This window comes from Anopheles coluzzii, chromosome 3 (assembly GCF_943734685.1).
Source record: "Anopheles coluzzii chromosome 3, AcolN3, whole genome shotgun sequence".
NCBI lineage: Eukaryota > Metazoa > Arthropoda > Insecta > Diptera > Culicidae > Anopheles > Anopheles coluzzii.
In genome coordinates, this window is record NC_064671.1 from 14,412,617 (window position 1) to 14,428,970 (window position 16,354).

Below are 16,354 nucleotides of genomic sequence, written 5' to 3' on the forward strand. Positions count from 1 at the left end.
TTCGTCTGTTACAGGGGTTTTATTGCAGGAATTCTCATAACTGTGGGAGACTTTATTAACTATTTCTTACGGGAAATGAACTAAATGTAATGCTAATTGGACTCTATAGCACCCTTGTTGGTAAAATCCAATAGGAGCTAATCCTAAAGGGTGCCGTATAGTCCAATTAGAATAACCATAGAAGCTCACTTCCTATAAGAAAGAGTCAAGGAAGTGTCTCACAACTATGAGAGAACCTCTGGAAAACCCTGGAAAATTGTTTTATCGGCTAATAGGTTTAAATTACATCATTACAGGCTCATAAAGTAATTGATGATTTTTACTGACAATCAAATTTGAAGAAAAAAAAATCATTTTCTTATACAAGATGAACTACATTGTCATCCATTTCCAATACTGGTAAATCTCTAAATGTCCATTCCCTTCTTTAGAGCATTTATGTTCAGCACAATCGTTATAAATCGCCTCATAAAACAGCCCAAATATTTAGAATGCTATAAACGGGTTGTATGATACACGCATGCGTAAGGCAATTTCTCATTGCACGTTGCACTCGTTTCACCATACAGGGAGAAAATGCTGCACATTTTTCTTACCTTATTCCGCTGTTAGATGTCCTCCTTGGAATAACTGCGCGTAGTATCGGAACAGGTGCGTCGCTGACACGAAGGCAAACACCCCGTGTACACAGATGCGTAAGGGTCAGTGTCAGGTGGACGATCTTGGTCAAACTGCTCGCTTGATCACTCTAGTCGTTGGTGTTCACGATAGAAGTAAAAAACACACACATCACTGTTCGGGGCTATATGTTCACCAAACCAAAACGAACGAATGAACAATTAGATCCTATTTTCGTCAGCACAACATATTACGATATCAATATGAAAACAACGATCAATTGATCACGCACGATCGTGGAAAAAAACAAACTCCAGACAATTTACACACGTTTTAATTTGCGTTCGGCCGTCGCTGTAGCCTCAGTTTGGGGCAGAAACTCGTTTTACGCATCACCATTCCGCACACGCTCGACAAACTCACTTCCGAAAGACATTCTCAACAGAGTTCCGCATTTTGCGGTTGGTAAATCCACCCCAATACGAACGGTGTTTGTGTTGTTTTCTTCCCTTCATCACAGCATTCCACCTCTATTCAACACTCGCACTTTTGGCGGCGTACCACCACCACGTCACCTTGTCGCGCTTTAGTGCCGCGAGCAACCGATGGCCACAAACATTTTTGGTGGAGGCTGTATTTTATGCCTCGTCGTCTCGGAACCCGATCGGTTCCAGCCAAACAAAAACAACACCCAAAAACAAAACGCACACAGCCACGCACAAGACGTTGCCTTTTTGAAGCAAACACACTCGCTCGTCGAAGACACTCGTGGGCTCCTCCTCGTTTGCAATGGTATCCGAACAGGAGTGTTGAGGTGGGAAGAATGAAGGGTGGAAAAGAGGTTTGAAAAGGTAGGAAAAGGGGGAATGGGGGGGGGAGTGTCGTTTATCAAAGCAACGCATACACACACGTGAGCGCGAGCGCGTCACCACGCGCAAAGCGATGCGCGAAGAGAGAAAGAGAGAGGGATAGACCGAAACACCACGGCAAACCAGCACAGGACACGGAACACGACACACGAATGACAACACGGCGAGAAAGTGCGATAGAAAGGAAAGGGGGATGAAACAATAATATAATGGAGCCAGCAAAGGGAAAGAATGAGAAGATGCGAGGAAAAGGTATCAACGCCACCTTGGATCGTATTCTTCATTCGCGCGCGCACGCAACGCTTGAACATCAACCCCGAAATCAAGCAGGTGTAGAGGAGCAGCAATAGATCGATCACGTAGGCACCAGTACCCACACATTTGCCCACACGTACACACGTCACCGTGGCTATCTAGGGCCTAATTTATCTGCGAGCTTTGATAACTGATAACTCAACCTGTCACGAGTCGAACGGGCACATTGGTACACCGCGCATCACACGCATACACACTCAATCGAATAAAAGATGAAAAACTAACACTTGTGTGTGCGTGTGCGTGTGTGTGTTTGCTTCCCCAACTTTATCAATCCGTATCGATGCCCACTTATCAAACATTGTTGTTTTTTTCTCATCGTGACGCGTCACATCATCACCGCACGGGGAGGGAGGGTGGTCGGTCACGCGGTGTATTTTGCGTTAGTGCAAAAACAAAATCACACTCGTTCTGTTGTGGTATTACGAAAAAAAAAAAAACAAAACACACAAACTTACAACAAATTTGGCCCTCCGACTCGGCGCCGGAAGCACCGTGAGCTGTACGAGGTAAGGTGCACCGGATGGAGGGGGGCGGGGTGTGGGGCAGAAAAAAGGGCGTTAGGCAGTCCGCACCAAACCTGCGAACCTTGCGAGCACCGCAACAATACTGAGAAAGTGGTGAGCGTGTGAGCGAAGTGTGCGCGCGTCGCCGTACCGGGCGAGAAGATACGTGCGCGAGTCAGCCCCCCCCCCCCCCTCCCAGCCGTGCGAGGCTTCTCCCGCGTGATCACAGCCTGCTAGAGTGCGTAGAGTTGGCCGTATCCGTGGAGCGAGCGAGGCGCCAAACGCTCACAGCAAGCGTGGTTTGTCGGGGTTTGCAGGGTTCGTCGACAGGGTTTGTTGCCATTGTACAATGTTAACTAATTTATAGTTTGGTACGCACTGGGGTCATGTCTATTTCTTTTTCACAAGCACTTTTAATTTTTTTTCGTTGTAGCTTTGAATTTAAACATTAAGCGTTAGGTTTTCAAGCACACTGGGTATTAGGGCGAACTGGTTAACGTTTCCAGTACATGCTGATTGTCCCGCAGAGGCCTGCATAAGCGAGCCGGAGACGTGTGTTGTAAGACATAATTCAAACTCCGACCTAGCGCACGCCCCTATGAGACGGAATCGATTCCGATTCCCCACTTCCAGATTAATTGTTGATCGGGCCATTTCATTTCAATTTGCTCTTTCGTGAGCAGTTCAAGAAGAGATAGAGAAAGAAAGAGAGAGAAAGAGGGAGAGAGAGAAAGAGAGAGAAAGAGATAGAGAGAGAAAGAGAGAGAAAGAGAGAGAGAGATGCTCGTACCCAACTTTGGAACGATTCGTGAAATGAATCTTTTGGCCCATACTCATATATTTTAACGAATCGTGGTATTTCAATATTATAGTAAGTCTTTAAATTATCGAGTAAGTAAGTTCCCTTTAAGAACTCAAAAAAGTTAAAAATCACTTTGAGAAGCCAAACACTCGCATCACGTGCGTGTCTAAAAGTTCTATCTCAATAGGTATCGCACCATCAAGGATCAAAGTCACTTTCATTTTCAGAAGCTGTTTTTTCTACACAAAAAAATAATGAAGCTGAAATATACATTTAGCACCGTCTGTTGTATGATCGAATGCACCTTTTTTATCTTGATATACCTTTAATGCAAGATAAGTTGATGCAGTATATATCGACTTCAGGGCTGCGTTTGATAGTATCTCTCATGATATTCTACTCTCGAAGCTAAAAAAACTCGGTTTCCTCGACTGGCACGTCACCTGGCTGCGTTCTTATTTAACTGGTCGTTCGTACTACATAAGCATAGGATCTCATCGTTCTCACTCCTTCACCAGCTCTTCCGGTGTGCCTCAAGGGAGTAATTTGGGACCGCTACTCTTCCTCATCTATATAAATGATCTATCTTTCGTTTTACCGCCAGGCCAACACCTAATGTACGCCGACGATGTAAAAATATTCGCTCCAGTTAGAAACGACAGTGACTGTGTACGCCTTCAAACGATCCTTGAGAATCTCGATAGCTGGTGCAGCAGAAACGCCCTCCAAGTGTGTGCTGATAAATGCCAGTGTATATCATTCAGCAGAGCCCGTCACCCCATCACGTTTACATACACTATGCTCAACACGGCTTTGGCTCGCACGACATGTATCCGTGATCTGGGGGTGCTACTCGATCAGAAGATGTCATTTCGCCTTCACATTGATAGCGTTGTTGCGAAGGGAAATCAGCTACTTGGTTTAATTACGCGGACCTGTAGCGAGTTTACCGATCCCATGTGCGTCAAGTCTATCTTCTGTGCCATCGTAAGGTCGTGCCTGGAGTACTGCTGTCCGATCTGGTGCCCGCTTGGTGTTGGTGACATCAATCGCCTCGAAGCCATTCAACGGAGACTCACCAGGTACGCGGTTCGACTCCTTCCATGGCAATCCCACCACGCTCGGCCCACCTACCATCAGCGGTGTCTGCTTCTCGGACTTGAACCACTCTGCTCTCGACGTAAAAACGCCCAATGCCTTTTCATATTCCGGCTCCTTAACGGAGAGATCGATTCCCCGGCATTACTAGCCAGCATCAATTTGTTCGCTCCCTGTCGGATTCTTAGATCCAATTTCCATCTCCGTGTACCGCGTACCCGCAACAACCATAGCCAGGGACACCCCATTATACGTATGTCCCTCGAGTTCATTGAAGTGTTAGATTTGTTCGATTTTAGTATGTCTACTTCTACGTTCAAGGAGAAATTGCGTCTACGTCACATTTAATGTTAGCTAGAGGTCTATTTATATGTTATAAATGATCATTGTCATATATATCTTAATTTAATTATAAGGTTGCCGGTTAGACACGATGGTCCGTCGGTTGTGTATGAAAAATAAATAAATAAATAAATAAATATCTTCAAACTAGCACGTTGTCCTTCTTATTTCGTAAAACTAGTATTATAGAAATTAGCTGAGAGTTTCCGTGCCAACTTGAACACTCCAAGACTCGATCCAAATCCAGCTTATGTATATACTGACATAATGACTGTACAAGGAATGGGAAAAGGGACGTAAAGATTAAATTAAAATTAAAAGAAATCATCTTACTTAGCTTATTTATCGATCGTTTCTCCAAAGAAAATAGCTCTTCAAACCGTTAGCTTTATAAACAGATTTTTTTTTCAACTGAAATATACAAATATGCAATTATTGCAGAAAAATGCAACTTTATGCAAATATATTTCTTCCAGCTGTGTTATCAAATTACTACGCAACAGTGCAATATTATGCAATTTAAATTGTACAGCCAACCCTGCCCCGAAGCATGCTTCGCTCGATCTCTCGATATTCAAGTTAGATTTATCTCTCTGGTGTATTCTCTCTTTCTCTCATTTTCTCTCACTAGCTCTCGCGTTTTCTCTTACGTCTCCCATAGCACCATCACATGCAGCATCATTCGTGATCGCTCGTGATCGTGACCCTACTAGCAATGAGAATGAAAAAGTGTGCGACTTTCAGGCGAGGGGCATGTAGAAGCATGGGGAGACGGTTGGAAATTCGCGGAATTGCTCGGAGGCGCGAGCGTGTTTTGGTTTCTACACAGTTTTTGCACTCACACAATTACACATGTGTGAATGTGTGCGTTCACTTTCAGCCTGCGCGCTCAGTTTGGTTTTCTCGCAGCGGCAGCGGGTATCGGTGTCTCGCTCGCACTAGTGCAGCGAGTGTTCCTCTGTGCGCTCCCCTCCTTGCCACCACACGAAATCGTCAGTTCAGCTCAAGCGTTCGCCGTGAAAGGCTGCGCGCGTGTTAGCCTAAGTCCCGGGCGATCGAAGTTTCGCTAAGTGTTGAAGTGTTGTGCACATTGAAATGAAGCTGCGCTTATTTTTTATCATTTATCCTAAATGTGTGATTTGCGTTGCTTCATTTTAATATTTGTTTGCTGTATCGAACATCAACAACGGGATCCACGCAGTTTGACGGCTCTTTGAAATACGACGATTTTTTTATATTAAGAATTTGTGTGATTTTGTGGCAAGATTGTGTGAAGCCTATGTGTGAAAATGCCCCTTTATTTGCAATAAAAGTGATAAAATATAAACCAAGTTTGATGTGTTCAAGTTTTTGTTTTGATTCGGGTGCACCAAGTCCGAATGAAGGAAAGCGCACAGCGCGCTACGAAAGAAACGAGCGGGAGGGGGTGTCAGTCCAGCGCAGCGCAATTCGCTGGAATCAAGTGGGAGGGGGTACCAGTTCAGCGCTGCGCAAGCCGAAAGAAACGGGAAGGAAGGGGTATGAGGAAAATACGATGAAACAGCGCGAGCGAGCGTTCTTTACAGCGAGAGCGCCTCGTGTATTTTAAAGGCAAGCAAGAGAGCGCATTCTCTCCGTGGTAGCGCTCCATTCGCCATTTTTAATTTCGAGCCCAAAACAACGGACTTTGGATCCGATCTTGGGCCGGGCCCCCACCGCGTGTTTCTACCTACCCCTCGCCTCAAAATTTCGTTCTCTTTGTCTGTCGGGGATCTTCCCGCGAAACACATTGAAACGGTGGATTTTCCCGCGAAATCGTTTACCTTGCTACAATAAGGAATGGTGATTGATTTATGACTAATGATTATTGAGATGATTTACAAGCTCTTTACCAATCGATTCACAATTTAAGGTTATATTCTCGCATCACGTGAGCGGTGATTGCGATCACATTCGAATGAAAATCGTTTACTTTTTTTTTAATATATTTATATGAAAATTATCTCAAATGTTTCTAAAATGCTTCTAAAAAAAAATGCTTGCTGTCCTTATCGGACACATCCAAACGTTCCCAATCGGTCAGACGACACTTGAGCAACGCACCTCACGCTAGCAAATGAACGTTTGCGAATCATTATCACCTTAGCTTCCTTTTTGTTTTTTCCCCCTGTTTCCTTCCCATTCAAACCCCAACCGAGCCTCTTTGAAGTGCAGTACAAGCGTTTGAAAATAATAATATCAAGTGCCCAACAATCGAGAGCATCAACACCGAGCGCAAGTTAATCCTTTTCGGTACTTGAACTCCGGGCTGTCCGGGCTGTCCGGGCTGTCCCCTTTTCTGTCTGTACGACACCCCGTTACCGTGGTGTAGTAAGCAGGTATGCCGCCGTCTAACAAATGCTCGCACAATACTCGGAGGAGGGCCTTCCCCGTACGGTGAAACAACAGTATCCACTACCCCTAGTAGCCGCGCTTATCTCAAACGCGTCTCCCAAGTGACGGCAAAAATGATCGAAAATCGATTAACAACCCCTTTCGCATTGCAATGTCCCGCGACCCTTCCTTTGGTGGTCACATTTTTTTTCGTCTTCCGGCGGAGGGGAGCTAGCGACCCGCAAATTTGTTGTTTCACACCGGCTAGCTATCTAAATGGGCGAATGATAAGAGAAGTGGCACTTTTAGCTATTTGCCAGTGATCGATTTCGACTCGATGCTGCCGCCAGTACCATTGCTGGGCCGACGACGAGAACGTGGTCCCGCCCGATCTCAACGCGCGCGCGAACAATCTTACTCGGTGGTTGTAGTTTAATTCGGTATGGATTTACATTCTTACGCCTTGCGCACTTGCCCTTAAATCGTGTGTGTTTTTTGTGCAGTACGGATTTAAATTGTACCTTGCAATATGCTTGAAACATCCACCGAATAACCCATATCACGTAGCAAATAATCAATCGATAGGGGAAATAATTCCAGCGCCTTCCTGCTGGTTGGTTGATTACTGCCTCGGTGGGCGACACTGTGAACGCACCGAGGGGTGGGGAATGTGCATTGAAGTGACAATTACAGTTAAAATTACTCTGTTAAACAGTGGTGTTAATAAGACAAAAAAAATGGTTCTGCACGCATGAACAGACGCGTGACCAACCGAATGGGCAACACAAATTGGCATAAATAGCTATCGGGAGTGGGAGGGCCTACCCACTCTCCTCCCCCCGCCAGAACAGAACTGCGCATCATAATTTTCATCACACATTCGTGTCCATTTTTTTTTTTCGAACCGTGAACAAACATCTGCTTAATTGTGCTACGGGTGCTACGGGTGTGTGTGTGTGCCAATTGGAAAGGAAGTGCCGTGGAAAAAATACGCAATTTATGCACAAACCCCTGGTTTGACCAGCAGGATCAGCAGGCATCAGCGCTTAATGCTAGCAGCGTTCAGTGATGAGTTCAGTGCGTGATGAGTGTGATTCTACAAATAATAAAAATAAAATTACAAACACTTTCATCGTTAAATCAGCCGTACGATTACGGGAACGGTGCGTGGGATAGATTCGTTAGTTGGTTGGGCGCCAACAAAAAAAAAAAAAACGAACGATCAAACCAAAAACACACCCCCACGGGTTTTTTTTGCAATAAGCCAATCGTTTTGCACTTTTTGCACCCCGCATTGAATAGTCAATTAGTGCTATAAGGATAAGAATGTTTTGTTTTTGTTTTTTGGTTGCGTGACACTCATATTTCGGACGCACAAAACGGTGGACGATTGCAAAAAATGGTGAAATGTTCAGCATTTGTTGACTGTGACTGTTGTTTCGTTTGAATCTGTGCGTGTTTTTTGTTTTGTTTTTTGCTTCTTTGTGTAGTTAATTGTGTGTGGGTTGGTTTTCCCTCTTTTTCTCGTGGTGCATAGGAGATAAAAGTGTGTACAGGTGCATTTGGGTCCCCAATAAAGTAGCAGCCAACATGTCCTGGGTGTTTCACCTGCTGTGGATGTTTCTGGTGCTGATGCTGTTTTTCATTGTGCTGGTAAGCCGTGCTGGAATAGTTGGGAAATTGAATTGAAAAAAATATTAATTAAATGAAATTTGAGTGGGGCAAGGAGCAAGGAAAATGTGTTCAATTGCGGCCAGGGGTCTTTTTAAAATGAAAAATTATGTTGAATAGTATAGAGATGAATTAAAAAGCCTTTGATATATGATTTCAATCAATATTGCTTCGTAAGAAAACTAAAATTACCTTTAAAAACATGTAATTGTTCCCCCCTTTTTGCAGAAATAGCTATTAAAATGCACTATTTCGTCATTCCATTTACTTGGTAATCCCTTACACCCTGATTTAAAATGTCTCTCTCATTCATCGGCCAACCGATCGATCATTCGTGCTATGGTTTAGCGATAGTATAGATAATAAAGCCAGTTTAATTTTTATATTTTGACTTGATAAGATTTGAGGACGCTTTTAATCAGGCATAAACATAAACTAACAAAAGATTGGGGTATGAATGGCATTGCCAGTGAAGCATATCGGGCGTTGCGTTTAGAAGCAACACGTGACAAGGGGACTAACTTTTTTTTAACTTCATTCCCAAAGATAGGTGACTCACCACGGTTATTGTTCGTTTGAGCGTGTAAGCGATACTTAGATTAGCTAATTTGATACCCTTGTTTTACGAAGCACATTTTGGATTGCTTGGAATAGATTATTGCGAAGAAATATGGTTTTGTACGTGCATTTTTAAAGCGATTTAACCGTTTCGTATCATTAAGTGTGAAGAGAATGTATAATGTTATAACTTCAATTTGATGGTACAGTAGACGGACCCATTATTTTCCCATTCAGATTCCAGTATGAACAACATTATTCAAAGAACGACAACTGTGGAAAAAATCTCATAAACGTTGAATAAAGCAATTCATAGTGTAAAATGACAATAGATATGATATGATCATATTGGAAAACAGAGCAATAGTATTGAGTTTGTAGTTTTCTGCGCTTTTTGGAATAAATTAATGAAAACATATAAATGTTATTAATAAAACATGAGCATTATAAAATTAAATACATAATTGAAGTGCATAATAAACTATAAAAAAGTTATAAAAAGTAATTATAAAGTTTGATAATACACTGGAAAGCTACGTAAAGCCATCTATAAGGCTCAACGTTTAATTAATTTTACTAAAATCATAAACTTAATACATAAAATTGAATTAATTTAACAAAAGCAAAGCATATATAGTAAAAGAATAAATAATAAAAATAAATTTAACAGGAAACAATCGTAAATGTGATAAAAACTATACTTACAATCTATTTATTTGTCTTCACTCCCACTCTACAGCGCCGGATATACTACTTCGGGCTGCAGGTGCATCGACCAGCGACAGCGCAATCACGCACTCGTAAGTCCCGCACTCCACAAACGTCCATTTCCGGTCGGTACCAATCCATCTGATTCCATTTTTTTTACCCTTCACTATCTCTCTTTTCTTTAGAAACCTCTCAACGCTTTGCAGTGTTTACCATCTACCAGAATGACGTACGACCGGCACAAGCCCCACCAGAACGCAGTCAACCTCCGGCATGTAAGGGTGAATTTATTAGAAATGGCCATTCAGAAGTTGTGTTTACCATTCACCCGTTCCTCTTTTTTGTGTTTGTTTCAGACCCAGAACCACCGCCTCCGCCGAAATACGACGATGTGATAAAATCACCGGACCTATTCCAGAAACCTCCACCGTACACGGCATCCGCTCAAGCGTAAAGCAGCTGCGTTCAATCCGTACTCCACTTAATCGTTAATAAAGTTAAATTTAATTCCAACTTACCAACACATTCACACGGGCAGTTTTAAGTTGTCTCTTTCGTCGTTTTTATTGATTATTGTTTCTTAAAATTTGAGTTCTTACGACAGATTGATGGAAATGATCCGAATTTCATCGTACGGTTTATCGGTTTTCGGGTTCGTCTTGGCATTACAGATGTTCTGCACAATCTCCATACCCTTATGCACACGCCCAAACACTGTATGCTTGTTGTCCAACCATGGCTAAAATAGAAACAAATAAAATGATTAAGTCAATGCAACTCCAATCGTTCGCACAAAACGCTAAACCTACCGTCGGCAGTACGGTAATGAAGAACTGGCTTCCGTTCGTGTTCGGGCCCGCATTGGCCATGCTAACCGTGTACGGACGATCGTGCTTGAGCGTGGAGCAGAACTCATCCTTAAACTCACCGCCCCAGATCGACTGGCCACCGGTACCGGTGCCGGTCGGATCGCCCGTCTGTATCATGAAGCCCTTGATCACACGATGGAACAGATGCCCGTTGTAGTACCCGTTCTTGCTGTGCACGCAGAAGTTTTCCACCGTTTTCGGGCACTCCTTGCCAAACAGGCGCAGGTGAACGTCACCCATCGTCGTGTGCAGTACCGCATTGTCGTAGATCTTTTGTACGCCTGGGTGTAGTAAAGTTGTGATAAAACAAGGTTAATTGGGAATTAATTGCATCTCGAAAGTAAACTTAAACATCAAACTGAACAAGACATGCATGTAATGAAAGGGTAGGAAATAGGAAGTATTTAGCAAATTTACCTTCTCCTAGCAATGATAGTACGGTGAGCGGGATTATACAAACGATTGCATTTAAGCTCACAACTCTTTTATAAAAAGGATGTTTATCAACAAAAATAACTTACCCTGCCCTTCCGTAACGGAAATGATGTCTTCCTTCGAAGGTTTCTCATTGAACACATCGCGCTCCATGTCTTGCAGGTCGGACGGAAGCCGTCTTGTGTAGAGGTAGAACCGTTGTTTCCTGTTGTGAAACGTATAAATCAACATATTAGTCATCCCGCGTGCATTGTTTTAGGCAGTGCTGCAAAATGTCAGGAACATCACGAGATGTTCATCAACAAAAACAATGAACATATCCGCGGTAGCTTGATGATCATTGCTGATATTTAATGAAAGTGCGTCATGACATGCCGAACGCGACGTGCGAGTGCTTGAGTCATACTCGATACTCTGACTCACAAGCAAAATTTAATGCCGTCACAAGCCTAATCATGACTTTTTCTGGCTGTGAACAGCGCTGCCAAATGCTACTGTTTCAGATATCAACACTCATTTTTAGTGATTATCACATGCTTGGTGACATTTTTTTTAGCACCCAACTCTTGCTCAACCACTTGGTCACGTCAGTTTCTGTCGGTGCTAATCACGAAATTCTTGGAATATACTTGGTGTGTGGTCCCTAGCAGCAAAATGAGCATACTTTCTCGCTCTGTCTGGTTTGATGGTCTTTTGGGTCAAACAGGACGGGAAAACATGACCATTTTCTTACTTGGAACCACTCGTACGCACCCTGCATATCTCCCATGACCATCGTGATGATCACCGACAGAAAATGTCACGACCAAGTGACTGACCACGAGTTGATTGCACAAAATGTCACCAATCATGTGATCATGTGGTCGCACCAACTGTTTGAGTCTCACCTCTGATCATAGCAGTAGAGTTCGTGACCGTGACATGATTTTGTTTCAGTCGGAATTTGTCATGACTATGTCAGTGACATTTTGCAGAACTGATCACAGTAAAAAAAAAGTCATGACATAGTGATTGACTAAACGATGGTCGCAAAAATTTCACGAAGCATGCATTGTTCACACCTCTGATTATCAATATTGAGTACGTGACACTGACATGACATGACATGACATTGACAGTGACATTTTGCAGTACTGGTTGTATAGGTTTAACCATTCCTTCTTACTTGTACGCAGTGCAGAAAAGCGTTGGGTCGTTCGGTATAGCCTGTGCTGCTTTATTTTCCGACGCTTCCTGCTCGAGCGTGGTGGCCGCTTTGGAGAACTTTACCTTGCCCTAAAATCGAACAAATAATTTTGTTTCATTCCATTAGGTTCTTCCAAAGTAACGTCGTAAAACTCACCTGAAATAGAGACAAATTGAGCGGCCGCAAGTTATCGTTCTTGCCAATAATCTTCGCACACCGGTTCGTCTCAATGTTTACCAGCTTAATGCCTAACATCGTCGGGTACAGTATAAAGTGTCCGCTATAGTCGAACGTTACGTTCATGTTAGCAAACGCGTCCGATTTCTCCAGATCCCGCTCGTTCGCCATCCGCCGGCCAAACTCCATGTTCGACAGCGTTTGCGACAGCTGCTGGCTCTCGCTGTACCGCGCCAAGCTTTCGTCGTACACGCGCAGCAGCTTCCCGCTCAGAAAGCCGAACACGCGCACCTGCCGATCGGTGGACATGGTGGCAAACTTCCTCCCATCCGGCGCAAAGCTCAGCGAGGTGACGATCGTTTTGTTCTTCGCAAACTCGTACAGGCTGCTGTCGAGCTTCGACTCAAAGTGTACAATCTTGGCGGGGAACTTAAAATCATGCCGCGGCCCGTACCAGTACTCCAGTATGCCGGCTTTATCGATCGAAACCGTCACCTCGAACGTGGGATTGTAGCGTATCATCACCACGGGTTTGGTGTGCAGCTTCTCCAGCGTGTGCAGCGGTGTGTTTGTTCCCTTTCCATCGTAGATGCGAATTACCGGTGAATCTTGATCCGCACTGCAAAAAAGGACGAAGGAGAGTTTACACGTTAACTAATAGTAATAGTAATGCTCCATAGTTCGTCTAAATAAATGCGTTTTCTTACACAGCAAGGTAGCTAATCACATCCCCCATCCGATGTATCCACTCCACCCGATACGGTACATACTCCAGCTTAAGCATGTTGATCATATCGAAGTTAATCACATCGAACACCTTGATGCTCTTGTCCACCGAAGCCGTACAGAGATAGGTGCCGCTACAGTTCACCGCCAAACAGTTGATCGGTGCCAGATGGCTCCGGAAGTGCTTCACAAACTCGATGCCCAGTTCCATTTTTTTCCAAAACTTCACGTGCCCGTCCACGCTGACGGTGACGATGAATTCCGACTTCGTTACGACCAGATGGGTGATGGTGTCCCGGTGCATGAACGACTTCTCGTAACACTCCGCATCGGGCAGGTTTTCGATGTACAGCTTCTCAAACTCGAGCACTGAAACAATCGACAGGGTAGTTAGCCAAATCAAATGCACAACCGGAACCGTGTACTGCTTACCTTTCCTCTTTTTCGGCTGTGCCGCCGCCGATGGCATCGGTCCTATCCAGCCACCGTCATCATCCTCATCGCCTTCGGGCTCGTTGCTTTCTTCCGGCACTACCGGTTCCGATGGCTCTTTGCGTGTGTCCGCACGGTCTTCACCTTCCGGCTCGCTGGAGGCACGCTTGCGGCGGGATTTTTCCTTTTCACTCATATTAAAATCGTTTAATTTAATGATGAACGCGCCGAAAGTGTAGCGAAGCGTGCCACAGCACAGAACAAACGACAAACGTAAACAAATCGCACCGAGCCGCATTGACAGCTGTCAAACGACTGCATTTGAATGTGGTGTTGTTTCGGCATAACGGTTTTTTTTTTTCGTTTTATTCACGGTACGGATTTTTATTTCTATAATTTGCATCATTCGTACTAGGCACGATTTCCTTTCATTACAATTTAGTCTTATGGTGAGCCAATTGAAAATTAATTTCCACTTTGCAAAGTACGTCAAGTAGCTAAACAAAAATATCTAAAAAAACACTCTTTATCAGTACTTTCGCTTCAACAGCGATAGGTTGGGATGCTTTTTGAAGTGCTCCTCGAACGAACCCTTCACGTAGCTCTGCACAAAGTTCAGCTCGTTGAAGCTGCACTCGATCAGCCGGTTCGTTTCCAGCTGATTGGCACGCTTGCTGCGCTCCCGGTCGAGCGAGGCGGATTTGATCTGCTCCCGCAGCGAATCCCGATACTGCTGCACGGCCGTCTGTATCCGGCAGTCGGCCCGTTCCGCCTCCCGGCGATTCCTTTCCTGCAGCTCCCGCTCGCGCAGCGCTTCCTGCTGGCGCTCCTCGCGCTCGCGCGCCTTTCGCGCCTCCATTTCGGCGATCTGCATCCGCTGGCCCTCGTACACGATGGACGCCATCTGCAGCCGCTTTTGCTTCTCGCGCCGGCAAGCTTCCAGCCTGTCCTGGTCGAACTGTTCCCGCGTATCGTTGATAAGCTTTTCCAGCTTGCCATCCTCCAGCTGACGCTGCCGGATCACGTGCTTGGAGTATTGGTAGAACTGATCCTTTTGCTTCTTCAGCAAAAGGTCTTCCGCCTTGCGTGTCTGCCGCTCCTGTTCGAGCTGCTTGGCGGTGGTTTCGTTTAGCGCGCGAATTACCTGCACATCCTGCTCGCTTTGCTTCCGCTGTAGCTCTTTGCGCAGCGCTATTTGTTCGCTCAAGTGTTCGGCCAGTTCCGCCTTGCCGAGCGCTTTTAGCTTTGGATCGTGGTCGGGAAACGGTAGTGACGCGCAAACCACCTTTTGCAGATCGACCTTATCCTGAGCAGCTTTTAGAGATCGTTCCTTGATTTGGTGCTTGATGTCTTGCAGCGTTTTTTGTTCCATTATTTTCCGTTCTTGTTTCTCCTTTTGCTCATTTTGCAACTGAAAGAAGTGATAAAACGTTAGAATAGCATCTAAAATCATATATCACAACTAATTGTACCTCCATCTTATACTTTCGCACGTGCACTTCCGTCCACATTCGTTCTTCGTCCATTTTGGCTTGCTTCAGTTTCATCTTATCCTCAATCTGTGCTAGCTGGCATTTCTTCGATTCTTCGTGATACTTTTGCTGCAGAAACGAACGAATCTCGTCGCAATTATTGCTACAAATTTGGAGAAAACACAATTACGAGCATTTAAACAGTGTGGATGGAAAGATTTTCGGCGGAAAAACTTCACTTACAGCTTCATTTGTATCATTTTGTTTTTCACAAACTCCATCCGCTGCCGCTCCTGGTCCTGCTTTGCACTGAGCAGCGCATTGGTCCTCTCCCTCAGTCGCATTTCCTCCTCGTCCTGGAACTTTTTCATAATTTCCCGCTCCTGTTGCTGCTGTTCTGATTGCAGCAGTGAATGTAATCTACGATCGAGACAAATGTACAAAAACAAGGGTAGTTGCTGGTGCTTTCCCAACCCCACTCCATACCTTTTACGCTTCTCTTCCAGCTGATGGTCATACTCCTGGTCGGCGCAAGACATCTAAAAAAGACGCACCGAAATCAATATACAGGACCGCTAAAGGTGTATAACGTGTATAGAGCACTTACCAATTTCTTCAACTCATTTTGAATACTAATTTCCGGGTAGAACAGCATTTTGCGCGGTGCGGTGTGCAAGATAGATCTGGAACAGGTATTCAATGTTTTTGGTTGGAGAGCAAAGCCGATATTCCAATGGAACCCCCGGGTGTATAAAAACGAACTGCCTTACGACACGATACACCCAAGTTCAAAGCTGTTTAACGTGGTTGCTATGATTTCCGAGGGCAGCCCGCGTTTCTAGGGGCAACACGCATGTTGCCCGAATTGGCGTGAACTCTACTTGCTGTGTAGGAATTTGCCCCCGACACGAACGATGTCTCTGTGCGTAACAATAGCGGGAATTAAATAGATGTTAGACACTTACGAACACACCAAATTAAATTAACTTTCCATGATTTAAAAAATAAACAATCCATAGGATCGTTGAATATGTTCCGCGACGTTCAAATCGGTGGTTCGACACCCTTCCTTTCGAAATTTTCAAGTGAATGGCTGAATCATTTCAAATTCCGTAGCGAAAACCGTTGCGCTTTGTTGCAAAAATTTTAAATTATCAAAATTTACATTGTTAAAACGATTAACAAAGCTCAGCCCTTTGGCTAGCTACTTGCTTGAGT

At 44.4% G+C, this 16,354-nt stretch overlaps 4 protein-coding genes across 7 annotated transcripts in view; 1 reads left to right on the plus strand and 3 right to left on the minus strand.

The window, feature by feature from the left end:
• Positions 1 to 2,431, minus strand: part of LOC120956963 (uncharacterized) — a 46,476-nt gene extending 44,045 nt beyond the window's left edge. For 2 of the 4 annotated variants that reach the window (XM_040378822.2, XM_040378817.2), the window contains exons 1-2: positions 2,261 to 2,431; positions 597 to 802 (exon numbers count right to left, since the gene is read on the minus strand). The gene's annotated coding sequence lies outside the window, so the exon portion shown is untranslated. Of the gene's footprint in view, positions 1 to 596; positions 847 to 2,260 lie in introns of all 4 variants that reach the window. The other 2 variants (XM_040378818.2, XM_040378821.2) reach the window with 2 other exon arrangements.
• Positions 2,432 to 7,231: 4,800 nt separating this feature from the next.
• Positions 7,232 to 10,364, plus strand: LOC120957571 (uncharacterized). Its single transcript, XM_040379844.2, has 5 exons — positions 7,232 to 7,342; positions 8,440 to 8,555; positions 9,871 to 9,931; positions 10,025 to 10,114; positions 10,196 to 10,364. Exons 2-5 carry the CDS (start codon positions 8,493 to 8,495, stop codon positions 10,291 to 10,293), a joined length of 312 nt encoding a protein of 103 aa, XP_040235778.2. The 5' UTR covers positions 7,232 to 7,342; positions 8,440 to 8,492; the 3' UTR covers positions 10,294 to 10,364.
• A 13-nt stretch (positions 10,365 to 10,377) lies between these two features.
• LOC120957569 (peptidylprolyl isomerase domain and WD repeat-containing protein 1) lies at positions 10,378 to 13,943 on the minus strand. The gene is made up of 7 exons (XM_040379842.2): positions 13,665 to 13,943; positions 13,214 to 13,601; positions 12,486 to 13,125; positions 12,309 to 12,418; positions 11,230 to 11,348; positions 10,649 to 10,989; positions 10,378 to 10,578 (listed from the first exon to the last, which is right to left on the minus strand). The coding sequence occupies exons 1-7, from the start codon at positions 13,858 to 13,860 to the stop codon at positions 10,435 to 10,437; spliced, it is 1,938 nt and encodes a 645-aa protein (XP_040235776.2). The 5' UTR covers positions 13,861 to 13,943; the 3' UTR covers positions 10,378 to 10,434.
• Positions 13,944 to 14,026: 83 nt separating this feature from the next.
• On the minus strand, positions 14,027 to 16,304 carry LOC120957570 (cilia- and flagella-associated protein 53-like). The gene is made up of 5 exons (XM_040379843.2): positions 15,744 to 16,304; positions 15,623 to 15,675; positions 15,380 to 15,556; positions 15,137 to 15,299; positions 14,027 to 15,075 (listed from the first exon to the last, which is right to left on the minus strand). The coding sequence occupies exons 1-5, from the start codon at positions 15,789 to 15,791 to the stop codon at positions 14,194 to 14,196; spliced, it is 1,323 nt and encodes a 440-aa protein (XP_040235777.2). The 5' UTR covers positions 15,792 to 16,304; the 3' UTR covers positions 14,027 to 14,193.
• Positions 16,305 to 16,354: the final 50 nt, after the last annotated feature.

Bases quoted from the DNA above. Each gene is read 5' to 3' on its own strand.
- LOC120957571 (XM_040379844.2), top strand. From the start codon at position 8,493: ATGTCCTGGGTGTTTCACCTGCTGTGGATGTTTCTGGTGCTGATGCTG. The intron at 8,556-9,870 runs GTAAGCCGTGCT...CCCACTCTACAG, and splicing joins TGCTGTTTTTCATTGTGCTG to CGCCGGATATACTACTTCGG. The intron at 9,932-10,024 runs GTAAGTCCCGCA...TCTTTTCTTTAG, and splicing joins GACAGCGCAATCACGCACTC to AAACCTCTCAACGCTTTGCA.
- LOC120957570 (XM_040379843.2), bottom strand. From the start codon at position 15,791: ATGCTGTTCTACCCGGAAATTAGTATTCAAAATGAGTTGAAGAAATTG. The intron at 15,557-15,622 runs GTATGGAGTGGG...TCTCGATCGTAG, and splicing joins CTGGAAGAGAAGCGTAAAAG to ATTACATTCACTGCTGCAAT. The intron at 15,076-15,136 runs GTACAATTAGTT...CACTTCTTTCAG, and splicing joins TGCGAAAGTATAAGATGGAG to TTGCAAAATGAGCAAAAGGA.
- LOC120957569 (XM_040379842.2), bottom strand. From the start codon at position 13,860: ATGAGTGAAAAGGAAAAATCCCGCCGCAAGCGTGCCTCCAGCGAGCCG. The intron at 13,126-13,213 runs GTAAGAAAACGC...CCTTTTTTGCAG, and splicing joins GTGATTAGCTACCTTGCTGT to TGCGGATCAAGATTCACCGG. The intron at 10,579-10,648 runs GTAGGTTTAGCG...TTTCTATTTTAG, and splicing joins TCATTACCGTACTGCCGACG to CCATGGTTGGACAACAAGCA.